This window comes from Aspergillus versicolor, assembly GCF_001890125.1.
Source record: "Aspergillus versicolor CBS 583.65 unplaced genomic scaffold ASPVEscaffold_13, whole genome shotgun sequence".
In the NCBI taxonomy this organism is placed as follows: Eukaryota; Fungi; Ascomycota; class Eurotiomycetes; order Eurotiales; family Aspergillaceae; genus Aspergillus; species Aspergillus versicolor.
The window spans coordinates 482790-496299 of NW_024467536.1; the positions used below are offsets into that span (position 1 = coordinate 482790).

The 13510-nt window shown below is 51.5% G+C and overlaps 5 protein-coding genes across 5 annotated transcripts; 1 reads left to right on the top strand and 4 right to left on the bottom strand.

The window, feature by feature from the left end:
• Positions 1-232: 232 nt before the first annotated feature.
• ASPVEDRAFT_142595 (MFS transporter) lies at positions 233-1736 on the bottom strand (the record flags this gene model as incomplete). Its single annotated transcript, XM_040807851.1, has 2 exons — positions 233-1140; positions 1193-1736. 2 exons carry the CDS (start codon positions 1734-1736, stop codon positions 233-235), a joined length of 1452 nt encoding a protein of 483 aa, XP_040673276.1.
• A 1539-nt stretch (positions 1737-3275) lies between these two features.
• Positions 3276-4803, bottom strand: ASPVEDRAFT_367672 (uncharacterized protein). Its single transcript, XM_040811290.1, has 3 exons — positions 4380-4803; positions 3783-4330; positions 3276-3729 (listed from the first exon to the last, which is right to left on the bottom strand). Exons 1-3 carry the CDS (start codon positions 4594-4596, stop codon positions 3514-3516), a joined length of 981 nt encoding a protein of 326 aa, XP_040673277.1. The 5' UTR covers positions 4597-4803; the 3' UTR covers positions 3276-3513.
• A 793-nt stretch (positions 4804-5596) lies between these two features.
• Positions 5597-7306, bottom strand: ASPVEDRAFT_56874 (uncharacterized protein; the record flags this gene model as incomplete). Its single annotated transcript, XM_040815266.1, has 5 exons — positions 5597-5817; positions 5908-6056; positions 6106-7019; positions 7074-7238; positions 7289-7306. The coding sequence occupies 5 exons, from the start codon at positions 7304-7306 to the stop codon at positions 5597-5599; spliced, it is 1467 nt and encodes a 488-aa protein (XP_040673278.1).
• Positions 7307-7376: 70 nt separating this feature from the next.
• ASPVEDRAFT_56875 (LipA and NB-ARC domain protein) lies at positions 7377-11308 on the bottom strand (the record flags this gene model as incomplete). The annotated part of the gene is made up of 8 exons (XM_040815267.1): positions 7377-7399; positions 7601-8799; positions 8853-9894; positions 9951-9954; positions 10035-10328; positions 10394-10747; positions 10916-11141; positions 11217-11308. 8 exons carry the CDS (start codon positions 11306-11308, stop codon positions 7377-7379), a joined length of 3234 nt encoding a protein of 1077 aa, XP_040673279.1.
• Positions 11309-12366: 1058 nt separating this feature from the next.
• ASPVEDRAFT_202378 (uncharacterized protein) lies at positions 12367-13069 on the top strand (the record flags this gene model as incomplete). Its single annotated transcript, XM_040809372.1, has 2 exons — positions 12367-12546; positions 12596-13069. 2 exons carry the CDS (start codon positions 12367-12369, stop codon positions 13067-13069), a joined length of 654 nt encoding a protein of 217 aa, XP_040673280.1.
• Positions 13070-13510: the final 441 nt, after the last annotated feature.

The following is a 13510-nucleotide window of genomic DNA, read 5'->3' on the forward strand; positions in this document are numbered from 1 at the left end:
ACTGATGCTTTACTGCCTGGAACACTATATTGAAAGGCCATCTGTAGCGCATAACTGAGACTCCGCTATTTGAAAACCAGTCGGTTTATCCCAAAGGACAAAATAAGGACAATAATTTGCGACCAAGGGCGGATGAAACCTGCCAAAGTACACGAAACACTGAAAACAACGATCGGAAATTACTTCACGAGCCCGAAAGAGAAGAACTCCCACCAAACCACATTACACAGGTTTAGTAACTAGACTGCGCGCGCGCCCTCAATTTTGCCCCAAAGAACCACAGCACAAAAGGCGCCGGGACCCCGAGGACAAGACCGCCAAACGCCAGAATACTATTCGCCCAGCCATACCCCAGAACCTCATACATGTGCGGGGCAAAAAGCGGGAAAAGAAATGCTGTAAGACTGCGCAAGAACTGGCTGGCAGCGGACGCACTACTAGTATGATCCGGGTAAGACTCCATCACATACGCCTGCAGGGGCATCCCGTTGCTCTGTATACCCCCCAGGGCTATTAGTATACCAAGATCCACAATAGCCCAATGCAGACGGTATTCCGAGACCCATCCGTACATAAAGAGGCCGAGGGGGCCGAGGATCGCGCCGAATAGGATTGTGGGGAGACGGGCTTCGGGGGTATGCGGGCGCTCCCAGCCAACCGTCCAACGCCGGTACAGACCGTCCATGAGCCTCGAGGTGATCTGAGAGCCGATTACCTCACCAAGTGCACAGGCCATGTAATGCAGTCCACTGAGCTCGACCGATTGACCGTAATGTCTGGTCCAGAGCTGCGAGAAGGTCGACATGACGATGTAGAGAATGCCGTAGTCGAACGCCGCAATGACCGCGGAAATCTGAACAATAGGATGGAAAGCGAGCAAGCGAAGGGGTCGTATCAGGGCTCGTCCAAGCACTTCCCCAGGCGATTTGTGTCCATGGAGCCGCTCGTCTAGTGTTTGGTAGCGCCCTTCGCCGGTCTCATGCCGAAGTCTCTCGGCTCGAGACCTGAGAATGAGCGGACCGTAAGTTTCACGGAAAACGCTGAACGAAACAAGGATCATCACGGCCTGGAAAATGGATGTGGACCAGAATATCCAGCGCCAGGTGGTACGGCCGGCCATGAAGCCGCCGATTATGGGGCCTTTCGATCAGTCAGTTCCTCATCACCATAATTCCTTTGCGTGGATGCATACCAACAGCAGCGCCGAGCAAGGGAATAAGCAAGTAAACAGCAAGAGAGCGACCTCGCTGCTCAGGTCGCCATACGTCGGACAGAACACCAGACGCCAGGGCATAAATAGCACTGGCCCCGAAGCCAGCAAGAAAGCGAGATGCGATCAACACCTGCTTAGTCTTTGCAAATCCACAGACCAGATTCCACACCAAAAACCAGATATTAGACGCGTGCAGGATGTGTTTCCGGCCGTAGACCTCTGACAAGGGCCCGATGAATAGCGGTCCAATCGCGGTCGCCAGCAGGTAGATTGAGAGGGCCATGGCGGACTCGGCGGAGTTCATATCGAGCTCTGCTGCAATTATTGGCAGTGCAGGTGCCATAATGGTGGAGACCATGATACGGTTGAAGCCAGTGGTTGCGAGAACGTCGGTGACAGCCCACTTGCGGCCGGTGGGCCAGTCCTTGGGGTTGTCGGTGTCATACGGTTCTGCAAACGCGATTAGAAACTGGTCGCTGTCCTTGCTGGCATTCCTCTGAATTGCGGCCAGCTCGACATCCATTGGAGGAACGGGGGTTATGGCGTCTGGCATTGCTGAGAAGCTGTGTGAAGAAATAAGATGCCGGGCCTGGATTGTGTTAGAGAAAGTGAATCCGGACCTGGGATGACAAGATATTCACTGCGTTTAATCAGATTAGATGATCAGATAAGATCAGTGCTCCAATCCGGAACAACCGGCATGGTCAGGCAGAGTAAGCACTAGCAGCTGGGTGCCTGTTTGTTTGCCTCGGTTAGTGATATCTGCTCCAACGGAAACAACGGAATGGATTTAGATGAAATGTAAGGGTCTTCTGAATGGCATTGAATCGAGCCCATCCCCGGAGGACCTAACGATAGGCAGTTGTGTTATTAAATATACATGCATGCTACAGCGGACATGATGCACTCTAGCTTTACAGCTATACCTCTAAATTGAGGAGTTGAGTATTAGTTTTCTTGAAAAGATATAGCCAGTGCAAGAATATCTATATCAGACCTAACCATTTACATTTATACCTCTGTATATTGATAATTCTTTTCTTATGGATTCCGGTTGATCAGACATTCACACTATAACGAAGCTATCCCCTTTCTTAATATTGTCGTCGGCTCTTCCACTGACCCTCAAAGAGAAAGCCGGGCGTTTGAGGATAGCACAACGGCCAAGGATGATAACAAAGAAACTATACTATTGTGCGGCGTTCCCTTGAAGCGCGTACAAAATAGAGGTTTAGCTATAAAGATCTGCCTCATATAAAGAAACAAAAGCTACTCCGGGTACAACACTCTCGCTTAACCGGCTTTCGGGGCTTTCAGTCGATTGAACTATCTATCCGGAGACTGCAAACAACAACAACAAAAACGAAAACTGGTGCATACAAAGAGCGCCTTCCAATGCAAATGATGGAATCGTCCGTCATACTGTGCCAAGTACTTAGGGTACATGTATATCTGCTATACTAAGGAGTAAACGACGGGTGGTAAAGGGAATACAACGAACATCCTTCTGCCTCACCAACGAAGCCACAAATCACCGCAGAGCCGAGAATACCATGTGCGATTTACAGACCAATCACGAACGCTGATCTTGGGTAGATTGCCCGGCAGCGAACCATTTGCTATCAGCCGCTTGCGTAGCAGGATAAGCTCATGAAACATATGTAGCCTCATGTCGCTGTACTCCCCCCGGTACTGTAGGCAATCCCACATGCGTTGATATTCCGGCCTTAGACGTCTGGTGGACCTTGTGGTGTCGTGCATGAGAATATTCATGCCGTGCCATCTATCCATGAGGCCATCATTACTCTCGAGATCGCGACACATTAGTTATATTATCGACTCCGAGTATCGCACAAAACTCAGAAGACCGCCCCTGTTCACTACCTGCTAGGCCCGTCTTGTCTAGATTATAGGAGGCGAAGACGCAGACATCCATCAGCAGTCGGCTTGCCCCCTTTCGGCACTCCTGTGCGACAGTAAGGCGGAGTTTGACATGGTAGCCACATGAGCTCTGTTGGGATGGTGGCTGTTTCTCCTGGTTTCAAGTATGCCCTGAAAGTGTATTCCAGATGGAAAAGTCAAAGTATTACCGCACCCGAGACAGTAGGGACGCCAAAGGGTGGACACCCAGTTTACGAAGCCCATCAGCAGAATCTCACTCCGCCCCATGCAGAAATCGGTATTCACATTGAGCTACTAGTCTCCTAGTTCCCTGAAATCACGGTTCCATCACTTGGCGTATTCATCGCGTCCTATTCTTCTTCATTCATATGATGGCATGTTGTCACTCATGACATACCTCACCCACCATGAAGAGCCTCCCATGTTGGTCTTGCAATACTTGAAGCTGGGGATTTCCCGGTCACAGCCTCCCCTCGTATACAGTATGCCAGCCCAGGCCTCAGGTTGGAGCAGTCCTCCTTCAGGCTGGGGTTCCAGAGTCTTAAATCGTGAACTGAAATTCCATATATTGATGCGATTCGATTACAGCTATCTCCGGATTGAACGACGTACCACTAGACCATTTAGTCAGTGTGGGGTTATTGCAATAAAGAAAAGGAGTGCCAACCTCATAGCATTGCGATGTCGTCCCGCTCGGGGTTGGTGCAGGGGCAGTATTATAAGCAGATGTCACAGTGGTGGTGGTGGTTTGGTTCCAGTCCACGGTAGGCGAGACACAATAATACAAGCCAGGCACGAGGTTGGTGCACTCTCCGTTAATGGACGGGTTGATTGCCTTGAATAGGTCGAGGTCTATGCTAAATCGATCCGAGATGGAGTTACAGTAGTCGCCCGACTTGACTTGGTAGTACTGGCCGCAGCGTGGAGTCGTTCCCCTTGGGACAGTCCCTGGGGGATCAACGATTTCTGTGGCGTAGCCACGCACTCTCAAGGTTGCTGTGATGAATGTTGTTGTTGGGGTGGGACTGAGGCCCGGTTCTGCGACGCATACTTCGTCCCCTGCGAGGAGGTTCGTACAATCTTCATTGAGGAACTCGTTCCATGCAAAAAGTTGATCAACCCCTATTTCGGTGGCTTGTGCGATTTCCACACACGTGGCACCACGGAAGACCGGGCAGAGGTCGCAGGACTCTTGTATGCATAGAGGCTGGCCAGCTATTTATCCATTAGAAACCATCACCTTCGTCATGAGTGGGAAGCATGCCGCGCAAATCCGAACAGTCCGACTGCACATCATTCAACCAGACTAGCGAGCCCCGTGGAACTCGGTGGGCTCTAGCAATTCTTGCGCATGTGTCTCCCGATCTGGTCGTGTATGTTCTGTTTGTAAGGCAGTCTTCGGCGGCAAGATCGATGTTAAGAGATGTCGCACTGCTCTGCGTGAGAAGAGAGAGAACAGAAACGGCAAATATGATGATCATGGTTGTTGCCGGATACTTTTATTCCACAGATGGATTCTCTGTTGTCTGGGCGGTAGCAGGGGGGATAGCGACGGCTTTTATGTGACCACGGTAGATACTCAACCCGTAGGCGGACAGTGCTATGGTGCTGCTCTGCTGCTGATATCCATTCCCGATGGTAGAGCGTGATATGGTACGGTGTAACAGTCATCTACCGTAATGAAACCTTGAGATGGAGCTTGATGCAAATTTCCTTGCCTGTACACCCCGGCCACCCGTGTCCTGTTCCGCAGCCGTCAGGGAAGCCACGCCGACGAGCACGTAGTTTCGAAGGCAAAAATCTAGACTACCAAAGCAGGGAGACTTGCGGTGGAACCATATAAACGGTGACATGTACTGTAAGCACGTCCAGCGAGCCTACTGGACCGACCGCCTATGTACCTGCGTCCGGTGGCGGAGTGGATTGGTGGGCAGGAGTCCACACTTCAGCAGCGAGTGGTACAAGATCTCTGGCTGATTAAATGGACAAATATCGTAATACTCTCGAAATTTTCCCCTGCTGTGGCCCCAGGGTACGGCAATCAAATATGGTTTTTAGGGACACTGACCGAAGAGTACATCTCACCTGCGACAACGACACTGGCCAGGCCTGAGTGTGAGGGATCCCAGGCAGACGCTTGCTGCCAGGTGGTGATTGTAATAGATCCTTCAAGGTTCCTTGGTGCGCTTCCCGGTCGTGGAGAAGGGCGTGGTGGTGCACGCGTGCCAGGCGTATACAATGCCCGTTTGGGACTAGCGGCGGCGATATCTTTCTCCGGTGGTCGACCATCACATGAACGCCCTTGCTTGTGTCCCAATGTAATAAGTACCTACATGGGACGAGTGAGAAGGGAGAAATGAACAGATTCGATGCTACTTCAAACAGGTACTTCAATTAATTCCTATTCCTATCCAACGCCGAATGGAATCGGGTCGTCGCCTATCAGGTTCACAAGTCAGCCCCGCATGGACACCCTTGTTGTCATTTGCATTTGCAATCCCTCAGCGACGGGTCCAACGCAGCGAGTGCTTCCCCAACGAGATGCAAGCTTCCAGTGATCAAGGTTTGCATCCCACCGTCACGTTTCCCGAGCCGCTGTACCGTGTTGATGGCAGCCCCAACGGACGGCTCGATTGCGACAACAGCGTGCGGGTCCACCCCTTTCCAAACCGACACGTACGCCACGAGAAGCTCCTTGGTATCTGAGTCCAGCTCTTCTGCCGCCGCTGGGTCTAGATTGAAGGTCACCTCTGTGACCATGAAATGAGGACAGATTAGGCTTTGCTACTTACCAATCCCTACAGCATCCGCGTGTTTGTACATCGTAAATATAACACGCTCAGGGCTGAAATCATGGCTGCGAAATGCCCGTGCCAAGCACTGGACCAGCTCTAGACCATCTCGACCTTGCGAATTATGACTGAAAATGACGGATCGACACCTGCGCAGGCTTAGCAGACAGAAGTGGTTATGCGCGGTGGCGGACGTACCGACGGTTACTCCGACCTGGTGCTGTGGCCTTGACGAACCACTTCGCAGCCTCTTCCATGCTCAAGGTATTGTGCGCTCCATCGACAAACCATTGCAAACTTCCATTAGTTATTACCTGAAATCTCCCCAGCAACGAAAAATTCCTGACGCCGATTTGAATATCCTCGTCACTAATTGTGGAACCAGGGCATTTGGCAGACACAAAGGCCTTCGCAAGCTCAAGGGCTAAAGAGCAATTCAGTCGCTGTACCGAGACATCAAGTACACCAGCATGGGACGGAAGATTCTCGTTGGCCGATATGAATGTTACGGTTGTGCCCCTGTCAAACGCTCGACGACTCATAACCTCTGCCGGGCCCGGTTCCTGAATTACAGAAAATGCGGGTGCGCCAAATTTGAATATTCCAGATTTGTGCCAAGCGATAGATTCAAGAGTCGATCCAAGTTGGGCAACATGGTCCAGGCCAAGGGATGAGATGCCAGTGACAACGGGGTTTTGTATCACGTTGGTTGAATCAAACTCTCCACCGTGATTCACTTCGAATATGGCTGCATCCACTTGCTCGCGGATGAAAGTATGGAAGGCCAAGAGAGCCATGAACTGCAGGTACCGGGGTTTCATACCAGCAATAACTGTGCTTCCTCCTGTGTCGAGCTCCAGACTTGGGGCCATCAGACAATCCCACACCTCAAAGAAGTATCGCGCAAAGGCCTCTCGCGTGATGGGACCGCCGTCGACATGTATTCGTTCCCGAGTCGAAATCAAATGCGGGCCACTATAAAGGCCAACTCGCCGCGGGAATCCGGTTCGACGGCCATGAGCGGAGAGAAATTCCCGAGTAAAGACGCACGTGCTGCCTTTGCCCTTTGTCCCGCTCACATGAATGAGATTCAACTTGGCGATCTCAGTATCCTAAGTCTTGTCAGAACGTCCAGCCTTGACAAATCAGCCAGCGATCATCCGTACATTGTGTCCCAAAGCTCCAAGCCACTCCGCCATCCCCAACACGCTTGGAAGCCCCCTGGTCGAAGCCTGATTATTCGTGGGCGCTTCCTGGTCCGTCGGCGCCCTGAGAGCGGCGGTCTTGGGCCGTGCCGGTCGTTTTCTTGACTCCAGGAGCCTGATTGCATTCTGTGAACAGTCAGCGTCAACGTGCCTAGCTCGGGCTGCGCATTAGATACCTCGTAGGTACGTTTCATTGTGCAACGGAGTTGTCGCGTTCGTGGACTGGGGATTGCAGCCAGTCTCGCACAGGGGGCTGCTGCAAAGTCACGTGGCGGCGCCTTTGTTTTCTTTGTTCTGTTTACCCCTCCACCCCGGTCGCCTCTACAGGCGTTGAGTCAAGCGAGATACCTGGCAAACGTCCCTTCTTGAGTCGCGCAAAATATACTCGCCATTGCGGCGATTTGCAATCGGCCCGTCACTGTCTCCTACCAAGTGCGCGGTAACGATCTACTCCCGGTGGGTCAACGTGGAGACACTAAATACGGTACCCTTCCCAACATCTTGCAGGGCTTTCTCGATATGGTCGTGCCAGATGGAATCAAATCGTGGCTCCCAGTAAATCCGACTTCCATGGGCGCAATCACTTGCGGCCAGGCACAAAATTCGTTGAATCTGCTGTTTGTCACCCGTGCCAGCCATCCAAAGCGCATGGCCGATCGACTTGCGAACGATCGCCGCATGCGCCCCGTTCCCATACCCAATACTCTCCAACACCGACAGTGCCTTCCTCCATCGCGAAAGTGCTTCGTCCCATGCGAATTGCGTATGTGACTTTCTAGCGAGCATCATCCAAATACGAAACACGCTCTCTTGCGCCAGATTGTCCAGATGTCCGTCAGACTCGAATGCATCCTTGAGGAGGAAAAGAAGCTCCTCTGCCTGCTCAAACATGTGCCGTTGGAGATATGTCTCAGCAAGCGACAGGCGGAGCCGGCGACCGTTTCTTATATCCAGTATATTCGCCTCTGCCATCGGTTCTAATGTATCCAGGAGGATCTTTTCCGCCCGAACTGGATCACCAACTTCACAAAGAAGACCGGCAAGCTCCCGAACGAGAACCATATGCCATCCGCTTCCCTCAAAAAAGACATCTCCCATGCTCTCCCTAAACAGGGAATCTAGCTTGACCAGTGCGAGATCAAACGCTCCACACAGACGGAGCATTTTGCCCAAGTTCATCTGCTGTGCCCTTAGCGTTATCCGTTCGAGCGTGGATGGGGTCCCCAGCGGCTTCCACTGACAGAGCTTGGCCTCAGCTGCTTGAAGTTTTCCTTCCCGAATTAGTCCACCGGCGCTAGAAATAATCATTTCTCCCAACTGAGCATTGTATTTCTTGCTCGCCTGTCTGGAATGCTGTCCGGCCTGTGCACCGGGATGAAAGGTTTCGTGAAGGACCGTCTTCTCAGTATCTGGGACCCCGAACATCCTTTGCACAGCTCTCTTTCTATGCGCAAGTTCCGTGTTTAAAAACGGCTCATCGTCCTGATGCAGGGTGGTCTTTGTGCGCGTTATCGCCTCCCGTTTCCAGTCAGTATCCGAGTACCGAGATGCGGACAGCAGGGTAGACGCGATTGCGTGCCGAAAGATGGGTATTTGGTCTTCGCTATCGCCGGACTTACAACCCTCATCGTACTCGAGTAGCACACGCCGCAGATGTGGTAACAGCCTTCGCCCTATAACTCCGTTGCTTCCAGAAACCGTTAGATACATCACTCTTGCTTGACTATTATACAAAATTACCTTGGCTCAAGATACCGGTTCCTTGGGAATGCATGGCACACAAGTAGGAGGGCTTGAAGTCTCCATCTCCTCACTTTACCAGGAGATAACCTGTTCACGACGCAGTGCTGCACTAGTGGATGTATTGAGAACGTTCGGCCAGTATCTGGCCCTGTTTGGCAGCTTATAAGAGACAGAGCAAATAGTCGTTCAATTGCGTCATCCAGCCTAAACTCATTGCCGATGAGGCTCGCCAAGTCCTCTTCCACACCTTCCTCATGCGCCGCAACATCCACAATTTCCCCGTCATCGTCCCATCTTCTGTTCGCGGTGCAGCCTCGGTGCAGAAGAATTTCCGGTATAGAGGCCGGGTCCAGAAATGAGAAGAGGAGAAGGATAGAAACAGCGTCTTGTGAGTCTTGTTCCAGCTCCTTGAAACTGAGCTCCCAAGTTCTGAGCACAGGACTCTGTTGCGATCCTACCCGTGGAGTGAATCCAAACAGTTGGTCTGGTCCAGTGGCAAACATGTGTGCATATTGCCTGAACGTTTTATACCGCGATCGCATGAACGCCGCGGCGTGGACCATTGCTAGCGGCAAATACCCCAGAGTTTGAGCCACCTCCTCTGCTGCTTGCATGTCGGGTTGGTTTGAATTTGCTGGCCCTGAAGTTTCGACCAAAAGGCTAACAGATGCTTCTTTTGGGAGTGGCTGAAGCTCTATCCACCGCTGACACAATGTCCCCATAACCGCCTGGTCGCGCGTCGTGAAAATAATGTGGCCCCAGCTCACCATTGGTATATATTTTTCCAGTCCTACCTTGTCCGGAGTGTTCGCGTTATCGAAAATGAGTAGCCATTTTTGATTATGACTTTGAGAAAGCCAGCCCTTCACTGCCTCAATCCTGTCACCAGGGCATCTCAGTTGCAATGCGTCGTACAAACGATGAAAGTCATTTTCAAGTGATGCTTGCGACCCAGCGTTCAGCCATACAACCGCGCATTTGTATTGCAACATGTGGCCCAATACATAGCACAGAGCTACCCGTGTTTTTCCAACCCCTCCTATTCACTGTGAGCCGAATCAACTAGGTATCAAGTGGTGTATTGCGTGCATCAACCTACCTAGGCCACACAACGCGAACGTATGCCGTTGGAACCCATCACTACCAAAAAAACTCCTCCATCTCAGCAAGCTCGCGCACTCTCCCATATAAGCTTTGGCATGGCTCCCCACTAGGAGCGAGAAATACCGCCCGCGCTGTCGTGACTGCAATTTTGCTTGCATTAGCTCCCATGCTCCTGTCACTGGTCGTTTGCGTGGTTTCAGATGAAGAGTCACACCTGAACTTGTCAACCCATTCTCTCAGACGGTACAATACTGGTCGAAAGTTCGTTTTGTTGGTGTTGCTGAAGCGGACCAACTGAACGTGGTCCGCATCTTGAGGGATGGTATTTTCAGGGCCGAGATTCAGGATTGCCGAACTCCTTTCCACGACCTGGAAACAAGGGTAAATGAACCTAGTCGCCATAATCACACAATGATCTGCCAGAGAGATCTCACCATTGTCTTAAATACACACCCAACTCGGGTTCTGCGAGTTTCGTAAAATGTAACCAGCTCGATATCGCCGCGGCGTTTGACGAAGTCTTCGGTCATTTCAAACAGTTCTTGCGAATTCTTTCGAAGCATTCCAAGAAGTGCTGTTGGCGCATTAAGGGGCGAAATCTTGGACACTAGAGCCGCCAGAATCTTGCCGGTGGTGGCAATATCACTCCCATTATGGGGAGTGCCTGTCAGGTAGTCAGCATCAGCGAAACGGGTCTGAGCCTCCAAGGTGGATGTACCGAAGAACATCACCCCGCGGACGCAATCCTGAACAAGCTTGTCAGCGCTGAGTCGATCGAGTAACAAGGCCTGCACGCTTGTCAGTGTAGGCCCGGTTATCACGGTATTTCGGATCGATCTACCTTTTTCGCTACAATCCCGCCAAGGCTGTGACAAATAAACACGATTGGGCGATGTTTTTCCTGCATTTCAGAATGAGAGACGGCTTCCAGTTGGCATCATATCAAACCTACTAACCTCGCTGGTCCGTCGAAGGTCTACAAGCTCGCTTATCAGCTTGATGGCAATCGATCTGAGATGTTGCTGGCCGGTAAAGTTGGCAATCCGCGCATCATATCCGTAGGTGAGAACGCGGATGGCTGGTATTTGAACAGGAAGAAGGTCCCTTAGCCACAGCGTTCCGGAATCTCGGTGCGTCCATGTTTGCTCGGCGTCGCCGTTCAGTCCGTGGATAGCTACCACGCTGTATGCCCATTAGATCCCATCATATGCAGCCAAGCATGTCTTCAACTGATAAGGGGATCAGGAATATCCTTACTCAACGGCGATCTCGGCTATGCTTCCATCATTGCTGGGAGTCGCCCGGGGATCGTGCAAAACAGTCACACCGCGTTCGGCGCGTTTGGGCATCGTACCTGTTGCAGAGTTGGGTTTGAAGTCTATGGGGTGGTTTGTATGTATTGAATATGCGGACAGAGGGAGATAAATGCACTGCGAGTCGGATACAATAACCGCAAGGGTAGACCAGCAAGAAAGAGTGATGTACTCCGGGTAGTTTACAAAAATTGGGGGGCGATGGCCCAGGGGACAACAGGATGCCTTCAATTGCACCATGTCTCAAATTCATTTAAGCAAATTATACGGCAAGCACCTCACGCTGAAATGTCGTCGGCTCGCAGATGCGACGATGTGGCTGTATTGCTTCAGATTCCAGAGTCAAGCGCACCGGGACTATCCATACAGCGCCGTTGCTCGGTGCCACATACGGGAACGGACAGCGATTTGCTCGCCTGAGCGAAGGGAAATGGTAGGATGCCGGCTGGTCGCGAACCATCATCATCGTCGCGGCCATTGCCCTGAAACCTTAAAGTGGCGTTCCCTTTGCCTGGTGCAGGAGAGTTGTACACAGACTGAGAAGCGCAATTCGTTAGCGTGCGCAATATCCCAGACAATGCGGCAGAGCCTGTCAGCCCAGTTCGTACGGACCCAATTATAATCTCGGCTTTTCCACGCCATTCGCTCTCACCCCTGGTGGAGTTATGCTGCTCTGCTTGTAGAGCCCAAGGCACCAGAAACCACTGTGGAAAGTCAGGCCGCGCCCCATGGAACTCAACAACAGACCGTATGAATCACGAATGAACATGCAAAACTGAACCCTGGTATACTGAAATTGTTTCCACATATGGAGGATCCTTCAGGAGGTCCACCGAGACTACTATCATAGACAATAATCCCTTCCTGCAGCAGCATATCAGCACAGATCTCACCTGAGCGCTGACAGGCGGATACCTACTGTATCCCCACACCAACCACACCAACAACTCCCTAAGCTTAACCGCAAAACGTGCCAGCAAAATGGCAAAAGCGCACCCCTGCTTCAGGTGCTAATTCCTATCTGACTCTGCGTATGACAACCGTAACTAATTGCAGTTTCCTGAACTCGCCGCCGTCTGTCAAAGCCGCAGAGCATGGCCGGCCTTTTCAAAATCATTGCATCCGCCTTCGACCGAGGCTTTGGCGAAGGGCAAAAGGGTCCTTACACTTTCCAGGACACATCCGAAGGCACACTTGCGAGATTTATCGAATGGGCATACACCGCGGATTATCCCGCCATTATCAAACCGACTGAGGCCGATGAGCAAACCGCCGTAGATCCTGAATCACCGCAAAGCAATGGCACTAAGGAGGATGCTATAGGTAGATTATCCCGGCGAGAAGGCTGTCTCCACAACGAACTCAAAGCCCAATCTCACACAAGAGAACCACCCGCTCCTCTCACATATCCGTCTCTACATTTTTTGCAGCATCTATGTCATACCAGATCTCCAGAAGCTCGCTTTCGACCGAGCTACGGCGGCTTTTACTGAGCTCAAACGACCGACTACCCTCGACACCCAGCTCTCGGTGATCGCGGCGATGCGCGTATCCTTTCGCAAGCTATTGCCCAACGATCAGCTGCTCGACTGGCTCGCTCAGTATGCTGCGTACAATGTGGATCATTTACGTATTCAGCGCGGCTTTCATGATTTGTTGCAGGAGTCTCCCACGCTAGCCTCGCGAATGGTGTTGTCTTTGAAAGCTACGGGTGTTCCACCGTGGGAATCAAAGCCGCCAAAGTATGAATTCGCCCATTACGCTCCTGACTATTCTTACGACGATGGATATGATTAAGCCTACGCGACTGACTTGGGAGGGCTGTCTGGGGAGGGAACAAAAGGACCCCCGGAATAAATCTATTCTATTTTATTTAGATTCTTCATTTGGAAATATCTACAAACAATAGTAATCCCGGATACCAGGATGTATTCTAGAAACCGACGCTGCAGTATGCCTCAGGCCGCAGTGTCGGATCTCTCTGCATTGCCATTCGCTTTTATCCGTCTTTAAATGACATATATTTTATACTCCCCGGGACGCGTCGTAGCGGTGGAAGGATAGACATGTCGCGTTGGGGTCGGTGGTTCAATCCGGCTGCAGAAAGCCTGGCAGAACATCTGCCTTTTCCATCAATTTTTCCACCCTCAAATCTCTTATTTTCGGCTACGCCATACTTTGGTAGAATATGCCGACGGGTAAGGTGTACTCCTGGGAATCATTCCGGGGACCATTTCG